This window comes from Arvicanthis niloticus, chromosome 3 (genome assembly GCF_011762505.2).
Source record: "Arvicanthis niloticus isolate mArvNil1 chromosome 3, mArvNil1.pat.X, whole genome shotgun sequence".
Taxonomy (NCBI): Eukaryota; Metazoa; Chordata; class Mammalia; order Rodentia; family Muridae; genus Arvicanthis; species Arvicanthis niloticus.
Window position 1 is genome coordinate 67,781,665 of NC_047660.1, and position 14,097 is coordinate 67,795,761.

The 14,097-nt window shown below is 35.2% G+C and overlaps 1 protein-coding gene across 1 annotated transcript; it reads left to right on the forward strand.

The window, feature by feature from the left end:
- Window positions 1-3,594: 3,594 nt before the first annotated feature.
- LOC117705982 (olfactory receptor 4K5-like) lies at window positions 3,595-11,251 on the forward strand. Its single transcript, XM_076931116.1, has 2 exons — window positions 3,595-3,668; window positions 7,426-11,251. Exon 2 carries the CDS (start codon window positions 7,458-7,460, stop codon window positions 8,427-8,429), a length of 972 nt encoding a protein of 323 aa, XP_076787231.1. The 5' UTR covers window positions 3,595-3,668; window positions 7,426-7,457; the 3' UTR covers window positions 8,430-11,251.
- The last annotated feature ends 2,846 nt before the right edge of the window (window positions 11,252-14,097 follow it).

A 14,097-nucleotide genomic window follows, 5' to 3' on the forward strand; every position in this document is an offset into this window, starting at 1 on the left:
AGGCTTCAGGCAGGAATCTAAATCTTTGGCTAGAACAAAGAAGTAATTTCAGGCAGGAATCTAAATTTTAGGCTAGAACAAGGAAGTAGGCTTCAGACATGTAAATGACTTTGGGCTAGAACAGGGAAGTTGGCTCAGATAATTTGGTCATCCTGATAAGCCCTTAGAAACAGTGATCACAGGAGTGTTCATGGAACTGTGTTTAATGCCTTGCTTGTTCTTTGACTATTTGTGTTTATTGTCTTGTTTGTTCCTTGACTATTTGCATTTATTGTATTGCTAGTTCCTTAACCTAGAACTGATCTTAATATTTGCATGTAATTAAAATGGTATACAAGCAAAAAGAAGGAGGAGGGATGGGATAGGGAGTTTGTTGGGAGGTGGGGTGGATGGAGAAAGGGATTACATCTGAAATGTAAATAAGTAAAACATCCAATTTAAAAATAACATTAGTGGGGGCATGTTCCAATTTGTCTCTCTATTATTCTTGTATAATTTTCATATGTAACCCTATTTCATACAATTTTTTTAAACTGCCTGTACATTGAGGGATATTCTCTGACACAGAAGGAGTTTCCTTGTTGGCCTTCTACTGATAGATGGAGCCAGAGGTTACAGCCTACACTATTAGTTACAGACAGGGTTATTCTGGGTATATTATATCCAATTGAAGTGGTTAACAACTCTTTCTTTCCTTCTTGTTTTTTAGCAGATCTGTAAATTTCATCATTTGAACCTTTTAAAGAATATGTGTGTTGAGGTCTGTATTATTCATTGGGATTTCTCAGTTAGATTAGTCCATCCTAAGTATCTCCATCCCTCTGACTTTTTGTTCCACTTCTTAGGTTCAAACAATGTGCCCTGGTGAATAAAAACAATCTTTTGTATGGTGAGACAATATCTACATTTATTCTACAATATAGGTGCCTTTTATTTCCCCTGTCAATATTCATTAAGTTCTATTTGCCTAGGATGAAAACAAGGCAGTAAAAGTATTAGCCACAGGACAATCTTGGTATAGATTCTAACAGCAAGAATCTGATATTACAAAATTTACTGTAACTTACCAGGGAGACCTCTGTGTATACTTGCTGTTCTTATCACAGCAGTTCATTCTGATAGTCCATGAAACTGAAAGCACACTTTGAAGACTTGGAACACCTTAAGGTGTGCACTTCATGAGACAGTCCTTCAGTCATGAAGTCCCAGACTGAAGTCCAGCTTAAGAATTTTTATGAGTGGGCCATTACATGCCATGTAACCTATGTCTGACACTGTCTAGATAGCCAAGAACTCGAGACTAGATAGGTTATGGACCTAGGGGAAAACAAATACTGCTCTTATACTAACAGACTGTAACAATAAAATAACTCATTAACAAGATTCAGTTATACTCATATCATGCTTGGTCATTATCAGAGAAAAGTTTTCCTGCAGTAGATGTGAACAAATACAGAGTTCTGTAAGTGGACAATGTGAAGAGAGTGAAAGACCTTGAAATATCGGTTCTAAATAGGATGTCTACATCAAATTCCTCCTCTCTGGGCTCCTGGAATTATGGGGAAGAAGAGGTGATAAAATTCTAAGATTCAGTGATGATTGAGCATGCTGAAGAAACAAGGTCTTCTTGACACAACAGGAGGGATGTACATGTGGATTCACAAAGACTGTGGCGGCAAACACAGGGCTTGCACAGGTCTGAGACAGATAAAGTCGCAGTGCTGAGAGAAGTGGACACGAATCCTAATCCATAACCCAGAAGCTCTCTTCAACAAGTAAATACTGTCAAATAAGATGCTTTCTTCAAAGGAATCTCACTTGCTATACAAACTGTATTTCAAGGCAGGTTCCATGTCCAGAAGTAGATGGCCAGCACAGAATAAACTTAATATTTTTAAACAGTCTTTCTTTTTCTTCTTTTATTTTCTCTTTTTCTATTTTGTTTCTTATACAATGCTTATCTGTGTATTTTTTTATTTTTAACCTTACAAATCTTTATTTGTTATTATTTATGATTTTGTTTTTGAGTTTTCTGTGTGTACAAAAGTGTCTGTGTCAGTATCTGTATGTGTTTCTTTGGCTCATATTTTTTTCTGTTTGCCTTTATCCTTTTCTTTTATAAAATGCTTGATCTTATTTTATAATTATCTGTTGTAGATGGTTCTAATGCTTTGAATTGGTCTGGCCTCAAGATCGAGAATCTGCCTGTCATAATACTGAAGGTTCTTGTCCTTAACTGGTTTTTGATCAATCAGTGAAGAGCCAAGGGCCAATGGCTGGGCAGGTTGACTGAGGCAGGACTTTTGGATTTCGGCAGTCTAGGAACTGGGAGGAGAAAAGGAATTGCGCTATGACTGGGAGGGAGATGGATCAGATTTAAAGCTACAGAACGAAAACCTTCCGAAATGTAGGTGAGAAGCAATACGGTCCCCAAAAGGGCTGCCCCGGAGTGTCTTGAGCAGCCAGGACTAGGGAGCCACCCGGAAGGAGCCAGGGCAATAAAGATAAAATATGGAATTAGCGTTAAACCAAGATTACAGGATGGCTAGTCACAGGGAGAATTAGAACTGCCTAGCATTTGAGCTAGCCATGGCATTTTAAAATTACCTGGTGTGAGTGTGTGTGTGTGTGTGTGTTCCATTCACTAATCCAGATCGCTCCTGGGTGGGTGCATGCGTGCGACCCACTGGGAGCCAAAGCAGTGTAGTTAGCCATTTACAACTACAATTATTATTATTATTATTATTATTATTATTATTATTATTATTATTCATTTAGATGCCTATTAGTATTATAATGAGAAAAAGAAAAAAGGGTATGGATTTGTAGGCAGGGCAATGGGGAGAATATAGGAGGAGTTGAGAGAGGGGAAAGCATAATCAGATTATATGAAATAAACCTATTTTAAGAAAAAAAAGCCGAAAAATAAAAACTAACATTCAAAAAAATATAAAAAATTTTAAAGACATTACACAATATTTTAATCATATTTTATATATAAGAATAAAAGAAATTATAAAATATATAATTAGCATTGCATATAAATCTTCATTTTATATTTCTCTTTATTTCCAGAAATTTTAAAGAGGAAAACGTTATCTTATATGAGATTTGAGAGCTAAATTAATTTTCTCAATTGCTAATTCTTTTTGCTAGAACTGAAAATAAAAGACCATATTCTCTAGGTTCTAACTAATTAAACTTTATTTTATATCTCCACATGCTGAGGTAGTTTGCTTACTATCTTTAAGTAAGTATTATTTTCATGTAGGGCAAAGAATGTACTTTTCTACATAGTTTGCCTATGTAGAAATTGTCTATGCATAGAATTCATAAAAATCACTTCACTTCACACATTTACCCTTGCAGCTAAAAGAACATCCAATTTGTCTCATGTTTCCATGCTCATGTAATTGCCTACAGTGAAGGATGCCATTTATTTTGTTGCAGTGAGAACATGTGGTGTAGAAAACACTAATAATCCCCAGTGGAAGACAAGCCTGGGATTCTATTCTTCAAAGCCTCAAGTGGTCACTTAACTAAATTTATGGACTTTTTCACTTTGACAAAACAAAAAGGCACCTATAAATATCATTAATTGAAAGAAATTAAACCCACATTTAAAAAATGAAGAATTCAGTTTGCCTCTCTGATATGTGTTATAACAGGTGAGATATTCTTGACAAAATATGCTTTGAGTGTCCAGTTACATAGTTATTATATTGCACCTCAGAGAAGATTTTAAAAAGAAGAAAATATGTGCAGAATCAGGAAGCTGATGTGAAGGTTTTCATGTCTGTATTTTAACATTCTTTGGATAATCTGTGAGACCTTATGTAAAGTTCAGAAGTTGGGAAAAGTAGAAAAAAAATGACTACCTTTTGAAAAATCCATCATGATACGTTTTTCTGTCATCCAAATAAAAAGCAAGTAAACATTTGAGTCAAAAATGAGAAGAGAGAGAGAGAGAGAGAGAGAGAGAGAGAGAGAGAGAGAGAATAAAAAATCATTGGAATATTTAAAAGTTAAATGACAAGTTTGGCAATAGGTTTGCAGTTATAGTACCATTGTATTAACATTTATTTTTTAAATTTGTGCATTGAATGGATAAATGTATTTGTTTGGCTCTGTATTAGTGTAAAATTTCCTTTTAAAATATTTTTATCATCTTTTAAAAATGTTGTCACACAAATATGGTTGCTTCCACTACCGCAAACAATTTCCTCTGTTTTGCAATTTATTCTAAATATTTTATTTACCTTGAATTTTCTAGTTGGTTATTATCATGTTTCAATAATTTAACTGTGAACTTTTATTCTCAGGTAATGAACATCTCCTGATGCATGTAAGGGGAAAGTTTTGCAGGTCATGAATTGCTTGCTTGAGTTTCTAGAATATATTCTATATAATAGTTTGTGCACAGAAAATGAGAATATAGAATAATTTAGTGATAGAAAATAGAAAAGTTGAAGTGAATATATTAATTGGATACTAAAATTAATATATAAAATTTTCATTCAACTACATCTCATCCTAAAGTTAGCATATAGGAATAAAAGAATTTAAGAAATTCTTAATGTTATGGAAATTTATATAGACAATAAATTCTTTTACCTTGTGGGAATATAAAATGTGTGGCAAGAAATATTCTATAGTCACATCAAAAAAAAGAGATTGATACTCTGTTTCTGGAAAGGATTTTTAAGGGAGCTAACATTTGCAAGTGATATACAAAAATGAATAAAACTTTTGAAGCACAATTATTATTGAATATTTTGGTCAAGACTATATTTTGGGTATGGTATTAGCTAAATCATATTATATGTTCATTATTTTCCTTGGAGGACATCAGATTTCCACTTTTCTTTTTCAATTTAAGTCATGATGGGATACTATTAGGAAAAGACATTTTATTGTTGCATGTAAGTGATTATTAATGTTGAGCCAGGGAGAGAGTGAACTGACAAGATGAAATGTGAACTCAGATCTTAGATGGCTACTTAATGTTTACATACACAATAGATCAGTAACATCATGTTTGAAATACTGGCATATGTTGCAAAGTTAGGAGATGCAATGATAATTGATGGAAGAGAAACAAATGCCAAAGAAATGTCAAAGTAAGAGTCAAGGAGGGAAAAATTAAAGAAAAAATAGCAGGGAAAACATGAAGATGCAAGAAATGCACAGAGAAGAGCTACTGCAGGGGAGTCAAGAAGCTGGAAACTCAATGGACATCGCTGTAGGGCAGTTCCATGAATGGAAAGGAATGTTTCACTGACAATTCTCACAAATTCATTGTAATCATTAGGTCTTTGATGGCAGTTGATGAAGTAACTTCTCTGACTATGGCATAGCTGGCTATCAAAGATTCAAGAAACCTAAAAAATAATTGGATAGGAAACACGTATGCACCAAAGCAATTTCTTTTAGAAAGGGGGGCAGAATGTTGTATTTGAAACCTAATCTAATGATAGTTTAACTTTTTGGTTATTGTCCTATGTCCCTTTCTTGTCCAAATGGACATGTGGCAATGTATGAAGACAGTTTACTTGCAACTTCTAGAGAATACATGTGATAGATATCCTCTGCATAGTAAAGAATGCTTGTGAATTCTGCCCTGTCATGGTGTCATTCTCTGTAACAGAGACTCACTCAATTCTAAATGTTGTAGTGTCAAAACTATGAGACAAGAAAAAGGACTCTTAGTTGGTTGAAATATTCTGATATATATGCATATATATGCATATATATGTATATATATCAGAATGATATATAATTTTCTCCAATCACTGTTCATTCTCTGTGTAAAACAATTCTGAAATAACTCAGTTATCCTTTTGTTATCTAATATATATATATATATATATATATATATATATATATATATATATAAACTCATATGGAGCATACACAAGGATCTGAGTTTGGTCTTAAGAACCTACATTTAAAATAAAAATGTCAGTATGGTGTTCCACACTTTTAATTCCAGTGATAGGGAGACAAAAACAGGTGGATCCCTGAGACTTGATGGTCAACCATTATAGTCTACTTGGTGAGTTACAGGGAAGTACAAAACCATTCCATTCTCACATACAGGTACACACACACACACACACACACACACACACACACACACACACACACACACACCAAAGCTAACACTCATAGAAATCACTTTTCACTGATCAAGGATAACATATTAATCCTGAAACTAATTTTTATAGGTAATTAAAATAGAAATGTATGTGCTATTCATGAACAATCTAGTAAAAACACACTTTGGATAAGCTAAATAATAATGTCACTTATTAAATGTTTGTGGTTAGTAATTGACAGATATATTAGAAATATAGGTCAAGACAATTTGTATTGAAATTTCTTTTTAGTAGAAATCATCTAGAATGTATAAAACTCTTGGAGCAACAGTGGACATTTTTATTATATGATTTATTGTAGAAATTTTAGTTTATGTAGAAGACCTTTATAATACAACTAATCTTATATTAGAATGTCATCCATCATCACACTTGAAGTATACTACTTTCTGTAAAGTAGGTATATACATTTTTTAAATATGAAGAGTTAAAAAAGAGTATAGCTTAAACTACTCAGTGTTAATTTATATAACAAAATAGCTACAAAGTATTTTATATCCCTTAGAGAGTTAAATAAAATGTTATACTTCAGACTTTAGTAAAATTAATGATAAAAAGTGACTATGGATCTCTGTCTTATATTTTGGTCATTCTAGAATTTTTTTTTGAAGAATTAAGTTGTGAATTATTCTTACAGGCTTTTAGTATTTCAGTCCTGTAGTTCTGCCATCTTTTAAAAACAGATTAGCATTTGAATGAACTATTTCCTAGTATATAACTGATAAATCTCTTCATAAATGTAAAAGTTTTTACCAATGTTAGTGAAAGATTTTATTAGTTCATTAAGGATTTTGTACAATGTATTGATCATACAAGTCCCTCCCCCAAGTCCTTCCAGATCCTCTCTCCCTTCCCTATACATTCCTATTTTGTGTCATTTTCTTTAAAGTGCATCAAGTCCAATTTATGCCGTCCATATGGTTTCTAATATGTTCCTTTCCACTGGAGCATGGTTCACTTACTGGAGGCTACATTGTTAAAGAAAATTAACTTCATCTTCTCCTCACAGCTATTCATTGCTAATAGTGCCTCTACCAGGTCTGGGACTTTGTGCCCATCGCCCCTTTCTTGATCAAATTATTAAGCATTATTTAGACACTTTCATAAGCTCCTTCTGTCTGTTCAGATTTGTTGGAACGGTTGTTCAAATGATTGGTATTTACATTTTGTATTTAGTAAATATGACTTATTCTAGATGTCTCAGAGTCCTTTGTATTAAAACATTGTTTCATAGTTCTAATTTCCTTTTTGTTTCCTCTTCTTTAAGGTTGTTTTAGTGCAAGTCTGTGGCCTGAATCCATGGATAACACCAATTATTCAGCGGTTTCTGAGTTTGTGTTACTTGGACTCTCTAGTTCTCGGGAACTTCAGATTTTCTTCTTTGTTTTCTTCTCTGCACTGTATGTAGTCATCATATTAGGAAATCTTCTCATCATCATAGCTGTGACTTCTGACAACCGCCTGCACTCCCCGATGTATTTCCTCCTGGGAAACCTTTCTTTTTTTGACATTTGTCAGGCTTCTTTTGCTACACCTAAAATGATTGTAGACTTTCTGAGTGAACACAAGACTATATCCTTCAGTGGCTGCATAGCCCAAATTTTTTTCATTCACCTCTTTACAGGAGGGGAGATGGTAATCCTAGTCTCCATGGCCTATGATAGATATGTGGCCATATGCAAGCCTCTACATTATATGACCATCATGAACCAAACCACATGTGCTGCCTTGGTAGTAATCTCCTGGGCTGTGGGCCTGGTACATACATTGAGCCAATTATCATTTACTGTAAAACTGGCATTTTGTGGACCCAATGAAGTAGACAGCTTCTTTTGTGACCTTCCTCGAGTGGTCAAACTCGCCTGCATTGACTCATACATTACTGAAATACTTATTGTGGTAAACAGTGGGATTCTTTCCTTAAGCACTTTCTCTGTCTTGGTGAGCTCCTATGTTATAATTCTTGTCACAGTTTGGTTCAAATCCTCTGCTGCCATGGCCAAGGCATTTTCTACACTGGCTGCTCACATCATGGTAGTAGCATTATTCTTTGGACCTTGCATCTTCATTTACGTATGGCCATTTACTACCTATCCTGTGGATAAAATTCTTGCTATATTTTATACAGTTTTCACTCCCATCCTTAATCCAATCATTTATACACTAAGAAATAGAGACATGAAAGCTGTCATGGGAAAAATTGCTGCCCATTACCTCAGACCACCTAAAGTAGCTGAAATGCCATTTGTAGCAAGGATTTCCCTTTACTGAAGTAAAAGTCAAATTATTTAAATCAATTGTCTACTTATATTTTCATGCTCAAACAGTCGAGTAAATAAGAAAGATAATATAGAAAAGATTGATGGATAATAACAAGTGTTTTATAGTTATTACCTAGGCAAAAATTTAGTATCCTTCCCCACCTCCAAAAAGGTACTATGTGTTTGATTATTAATGGAAGAAATAAAACAAGTAAAAATTCAGAGTAGTATGTGTGCTCTAATTGTTTTGATAATAGGTAAATGTAAGTATGATTTAAAGACCAAAGCCAAACCAAAATAAAACACCCACAAATGATGACCCATTTTTTTTTACTGGCTATAAATTTAGAACTTTTATCTTATCAGTTTTCTTAAAGAAGTGTCTACAAACTACATGCAACGACTGTAAGACCTTATGGCTTCAGTTTCTAAAGTTCAGTGGCTAGCCAATCTACTGAGCATAAATATCACCTGAGTTTTTTTATCTTAGCCATTCTGACTGGTGTGAGGTGGTATGTGAGGGTTGTTTTGATTTGCATTTCCCTAATGACTAAGGATGTTGAGCATTTCTTAAGGTGCTTCTCGGCCATTTGAGTTTCCTCAGTTGAGAATTCTTTATCTAGCTCTGTACCCCATTTTTAAATAGGGTTATTTGGTTGTCTGGAGTATAATTTCTTGAGTTCTTTTTATATCTTGGATATTAGCCCTCTATCAGATATAGGATTAGTAAAGATCTTTTCCCAATCTGTTGCTTGCCAGTTTGTGTTATTGACAATGTCCTTTGCCTTACAGAAGCTTTGCAATTTTATGAGGTCCCATTTGTCAATTCTTGATCTTAGAGCATAAGCCATTGGTGTTCTGTTCAGGAACTTTTCCCCTGTGCCTAGGTATTCAAGGGTCTTCCCCACCTTCTCTTCTATTAGTTTCAGTGGATCTGGTTTTATGTGAAGGTCCTTTATCCACTTGGACTTGAGCTTTCTAGAAGGAAATAAGAATGAATTGATTTGCATCCCTCTACATGCTGACCTCCAGGTGAACCAGCACCATTTGCTGAAAATGCTGTCCTTTTCCCACTGGATGGTTTTAGCTCTTTTGTCAAAGATCAAGTGATCATAGGTGTATGGGTTCATTTCTGGATCTTCAATTCTATTCCATTGATCTTTCTGCCTGTCTCTGTACCAATACCATGCAGTTTTTATTACTATTGCCCTGTAGTATAGTTTGAGGTCAGGGACGGTGATTCCCCCAGAAGTTCTTTGGTTGTTAAGAATAGTTCTCACTATCCTGGTTTTTTTGTTGTTCGAAATAAATTTGCAACTTGCTCTTTCTATCTCTATGAAGAATTGATTTGAAATTTTGATGGGGATTGCATTGAATATATAGATTGCTTTTGGCAAGATGGCCATTTTTACTAAGTTAATCCTGCCAATCCAGGAGCATGGGAGATCTGCTAACAGTCTAGTGGAAATCCAGACAATCAAGAATATATTGGTAGTATCTGTGTAGTATGTATTTGTGTGTGTGTATGTGTGTGTTTTAATTTTCAAATGATATGACAATCTTTATTGACAAAATGTACTTCAGTGAACAAACAGATAATGAAAATATGGTAAATATATACTATGAAATACTAATTTTGTGTAAAGAAATATGAAAATGCAAACTTTGCAGATAAACAGATGAAACTAGAAAATATCATACTAAGTGCAGTAACTCAGTTGGAAAGACGACTATTGCTACTGCCATTGGCTGTCACCCAGAGGTGGATCTAAGTCCCTATTGCTGAAGACATCATGCATTTCAGATGCAGAGGTTCTGGAGCTGGATCTGACCTGACTTGCTTCCTCACTGAAGACTAACTTTCATGGTATCAGAGGTTACAAAGCAAGCTTCGAAAGGAGGGAAGAAACTAACAGTGTTAAAGTCCTGTGAACCAGACATAACAATAACCTTAAGGATGCAGTAATGACATGCATACCTTGGTGGTAAGCAATAGCTCTGTAATTGGACTTAAGACAATTCACAAAGAGGGAACCCACTCCTGGAATTAGAAACTTAGGTTATCCAGGTCTGCTGAAGTCATAGAACTGAAGAATAACCTATATCCATAACTTTACTAAACTGTAATAAACCCCATCACCTATATATTAAATTGTCCTGAACTCACAGATAGCTGTATTCCTCACACCTCAAGGAAACTTTGCTTTTCAATAGACAGAAAACATTGCAAAAAAGTCACAACCAATCAAAATGCAGATTTTTGAAGCCCAGTCTGAAGGGATACATGCACAAAATAATTCCTGTGTCTAAGGACTCATGAATCATTGTGAAGATAGGGTAAAAGGCTTCTAAGAGCCAGAGAGTCAAGGTGTTTGTTGTAAGAATGTGTCTCTTTGTTATGTCAGAAGCTACACCCATAAGGTTTCACCAGCATGACTGGCTATTCATGGTATGAACAAGAAAAACAATGTGGATTGGCAAAGGTCAAAGAGACCTCAAACCTGCACACACACACACACAAAAAAAAAACTACAGGCAGCTAAGGCATGCGAACAACTGCAGAATTTTTTTTTTCTTGAATAACACACCTGATAACCTTTTAAAATTGACTGCAGGAAACTGAGAAACCTTAGAGATTAAGATACTGGAATTAATTTTGCTTACATGAAGGAAATATACTAGTTGGGTGATTGATAACTACTGGATGTGTCATAAAGTATTGTTTATTAGAAAATTACATACACTATAAGAGATAATTTGATGCCAATATACAATGTTTTTGAAATAATCAGTAACCCCTTGTATATGTCAAATAAACTGTGGTCAAATAAATGGTCTTATCACAATTACATTAATAAAAATCAAAATAAAAAAGGAAAAACATATTTCCTTATTAATTTTTGTACCAATGTTCTAATGAAATAACACATTAGATGTATTGGTAAATAAAAAGTGAAATAATCTGTAGTCCATTTGACCTGTGAGAGGTAGGTCCAAAATGATTGTCTGAAATTTAAAAGAATTTTCTAATTTTATTGAAAGTTATATAGTAAGGAAGGCAATAGATTTTAAAAAGCTTAAAATCTCCCAATTGTGTTTTTGTTATATTAAAATAAAGTACCCTTTTAAGATAAAGACAGAGCATAACCATAATTTCAAAATAACCAAAATACAATTGAGTTTTGGATCTGTGAAATCCATCTGTGTGCTCACTTAACTGAGAGGCTACTAAGCAAGTATGTGCAGTTTGCCCATACTTGCCCATACTTGGACAACAAGGGGACACTTGTTGATATGAGTCTGAACATGCTGGTGGACTTGGCAGATCATTTCCACTCTGGTGCCATCCATGACTGACCTGGGGAAGGGGTCCACTCCACCATTGCCAGGTGTTTGTTTTGTATGTTGCCTTGGGTGCCTCTGCCATGGGCCAGGCTGCAGCCTACAGGGAATGTGGGTGATGTTCCCAGTGGCCAGGAACCACTTGCCTGTGCTTGCTTGTCAGACTCTACCTCTCCCACCATCTTGCCCCCTCCCAGGCCTTTTGATGGTGCACTGCCTCATGGATGTATGCTGACACAACCTGGCAGTTGGCAACTGCTTTTGTAGGGACAACTTATTCATGTAATGTACTAGGGTCCTCAAGAACTTGTCAGATATCATCACACATAAACCATTTACATTTAATAATGGACTGATACTGTGCACATCCTACTTTATGACCTGTTGGGTCAGATAATATCCAGCTCATGATAGGGAACTCAAGTTGAATAGTAACTTGATTGTTCATTGTTAAATGTTGAGTTTCCCCTAAGGGCATGTAGCGTACAATATATTCCAAAGGAAAAAAATTTGTCTGCAGATGATGATAGATCCTTACTCCAAAATTCCAAATATTTCCTCTGTTATTCACACATAGATGCATGCCAAAGGCTCCAAACATTATTCTTATCTGTCAGTGACACCTCAAGTACCATTGGTTTGGCTGGATTACATTGTCCTAATGGCACTGCATCCTGCCAAGCAGTCTGGGCCTATTGAGCCTTTGCCTATCCCAGGTCCTACTCAAAGGTAGCAGCTCTCCAATTCATTTTGTATATGGGTCAGTGGAACAGACCCAAGTGAGGAATGTGACTCCTTTAGAAACTAAATAATCCTACTAACCATTCATGGTTGTTGTAGTGGCTAGTTCAATAATCTTTTCTTTAGCTTGGAAAATCATGGCTCATATGCCCTTGGATTTCTAAAAGTTTCACTGAAGTATAAAGTCTTTGAATTTTGATGGGATTTATTTCCAACCATCTGATGGGCATATGTGCTACCTTCAAATCCAAAGTTGTTGGTAATTTCCTCTCATTTTTTTCCAATGAACCTAGCACCATCAACATAGTAGACCAGTATGATGCTTTATGAAAGAGACAGATGGTCAAGACTGGTGTGATTTAAGTCATGACACAGGAGTCGAGTAGTTTAATTAAAACTGCAAAAATATATGCTGTCCTTGTCAACAGAAATCAAACTGCTTTATGTAATCCTTCTCAATAGATATTAAGGAAAATCCTTTGCTAGATCACTGGCTTTATAACACACAGCAGGAAATATGTTAATCTGACTAAATAAGGACAGCACATCTCTGAGAAAAATTTCAATGAAGTAACTACTTGGCTAATTTCGTGATAGTTAACTGTTAGTCTGTGTGATCTGTCTTCTGCACAGGCCAAATAGCAGAATTAAAGGGGTATGTGGTGAGAATCACCACCCCTGAGTTTTTCAAGTATGTGTTCATGTCCCTAATTTTTGCAATTCTTTAGAGGAGATTATATATATTTATATATAATATATTAAATTACAGTTTATATTATACAATTATATATTTATATATTATATATAAATGTTATATAAAAATATATATTATGTATGTTTCTCACTTGGTAAAGGCAACACCAAAGGCTTCTATTTGTATTTTTCTACCATTATTTTACAGGTTAGGAAACCAATGTGAGGTTCCCCCCCAGTTTCTAAGTACTGTATCCCAATTATACATTTATACATTTTGGACCTGGGAAATAGCCACAGAATGAATCTGATGACCTAGTGGATCCATTGCAAGTCAGACTTCAGCCAGAACTCCATTAATCACCTAACTATGTAAGCCCTTACTTTGACTAGAGAGCAACAGTGCTATTTGTAGACTTCTGGAACCAGTGTCAATTAAGAACCAGTATAGGAAACTGGGTGGAAGAGGGGCATGGGGAAGGAAAAAGGAAGAGCAGGACCAAGTATGGGGAAAGACAAGAGGGACTCCCAGAAAGCCAGGAGAATGAATGGAAATATGCAGCAGTGGGAATTAGGGGAAAAGTGGAACCTCTACAACATCCCAGAGACCTGGGATGTGAGAGGTTACCAGGACTCAGTGGGGATAATAGCTGAAAAAGCCAACAGTGGGGAGATGGAACTGAAAAAGATCACCTCCAGTAGAAAGACATGGGCCCCAGTTGAGGCAGGGGCCACCCACACATCTTTAAAAATTTTAACCCAGAATTTTTTCTGTCTAAAGGAAATACACGAACAAAAATGGAGCAGAGACTGAAAGAAAGGCTACCCAGTGATCACCTCAACTTGTAATCTATCCCATATGCACACACCAAATGCCGACCCTATTTCTGAGGCCATATTGT

What these genes read in the sequence shown, in the direction of transcription:
- LOC117705982 (XM_076931116.1), top strand. Translation starts at nt 7,458, where the DNA reads ATGGATAACACCAATTATTCAGCGGTTTCTGAGTTTGTGTTACTTGGA.